The 1689-nt window shown below is 33.8% G+C and overlaps 1 protein-coding gene across 1 annotated transcript in view; it reads left to right on the plus strand.

The window, feature by feature from the left end:
• Positions 1–1689, plus strand: part of SOAT1 (sterol O-acyltransferase 1) — a 39455-nt gene that overhangs the window by 34889 nt on the left and 2877 nt on the right. The window contains exons 11-12 of the mRNA XM_008592054.1: positions 436–571; positions 1187–1332. Of these exons, the coding sequence (XP_008590276.1) occupies positions 436–571; positions 1187–1332 (282 nt within the window). The remainder of the gene's footprint in view (positions 1–435; positions 572–1186; positions 1333–1689) is intronic.

Raw genomic sequence — 1689 nt, forward strand, 5'->3', positions numbered from 1 at the left:
TGGATGAGGCAAGTCTCTTCTCCTTTCTAAATCTTAGTTTTGTTACCTGTAAAAATGGAGAGGACCCCTGCCTTATCTACCATATATCATTACTGTAAAGATTGAAATTCGATGTGTCTGGTTTATAAGTAAAAACTATATTTTGGTAACCATAGTAACTTACAAATGTAAGCTATTAATGTTGTTGAAAATATTCCCAGATCTTTAAATATTAATATTTTGGAAAATGCCTCATTTTAGTAAAATAGGGTTTATAAATGTGTTATTTGTAATATTTTAATAGATTTGGATTAATCCAAGGAGTAGACTTGGAAAATCAAACATAAATATAATTAAATAGGTACCTTTAGCATGTTACAATTGTAAGTCTTATACAGTTCATCCTTACTTTAAAATTTTTTGAAATTACTTTTTAATATTTTCCTTTTACCTTAGTTTTTCTCTAAGAGGTTCAAATCTGCTGCCATGTTAGCTGTCTTTGCTGTGTCTGCTATAGTGCACGAATATGCCTTGGCTGTTAGCTTGAACTTTTTCTATCCAGTGCTCTTCGTGCTCTTCATGTTCTTTGGAAGTAAGTGTCTTGGCATACTGGGTATTATGCTAAAAGAGAATTAGAAAAGAAACTATAAAATCAATGTAGAAAAACTAGAGAGTTGTAATACCATTTCAAGTGTTTATCAGATGGTCAGAATATTGACTGAATAATTATACAGAACTCTTTGTCAAGATGTTTACACTTTGAAGTAGGGAAATGAATTAGGTAGCCTCTTGAAGACCANCTTTGTCAAGATGTTTACACTTTGAAGTAGGGAAATGAATTAGGTAGCCTCTTGAAGACCACAATAACACTGATTTGGTAGGTCATGAAAACTGTCTGTATAAACAACTTCCCCTTTCGTAAACACTGTCAGTGTGCACACCCTAGAAAACTTTTTTTTTTGAGTGGATGGAGAGGGACAAATTCCTGATCTGAATATTGTTGATTTCCTATTAGTTATTGATTAATAAATTTCAACACAGGAGCTTCATTTTTTTTTATATGACCAATGACCAGAATAAAACATGTATATGAACAGTTGATGCTCACTGTGATTATTAAGATGACAGCAGGTATTTCAGACCCCTCACCTCTTGGAAGATGATGTGTTGATAACTATATATTTTTTTGTTCTCTTCCTAACTTTAGTGGCTTTTAACTTCATTGTCAATGATAGCCGGAAAAGGCCAATTTGGAATGTTCTGATGTGGGCTTCCCTCTTCTTGGGTCATGGACTTGTTCTGTGCTTTTATTCTCAAGAATGGTATGCACGTCAGCACTGTCCTCTGAAAAATGTGAGTCACCAATCTGGCAGGAGTGCAAAACTAATGTTGGTTTCCTGATTGTGATGGTTGGTGGGGAATTATAAGAAGGAAAATAGTGGATTATGATGAATGACTGTTAAAAGGAAGGAAAGATGGAGTAAAAGCATTAGTTTATTATCTGATCTTTCTGTACAATCTTTGAAATTTTTCCTTTCTTTGGTTTTTTTCACATTGAACTATCCTAGTTCTTGGTTTTCATTTTTCTTTTTTTTCTCCCTCTTCCCCTTCTACTGCCTTTTCTTTAGCCCCTTCTAATTTTCTTCCCTTCTCCTGAAAATGTAGGTATTTCCTGGGGTTTTCCCAGTTGCATATATGTATGTCTCTACC

Source organism: Galeopterus variegatus, unplaced genomic scaffold, assembly GCF_000696425.1.
Source record: "Galeopterus variegatus unplaced genomic scaffold, G_variegatus-3.0.2 Scaffold7539, whole genome shotgun sequence".
Taxonomy (NCBI): Eukaryota; Metazoa; Chordata; class Mammalia; order Dermoptera; family Cynocephalidae; genus Galeopterus; species Galeopterus variegatus.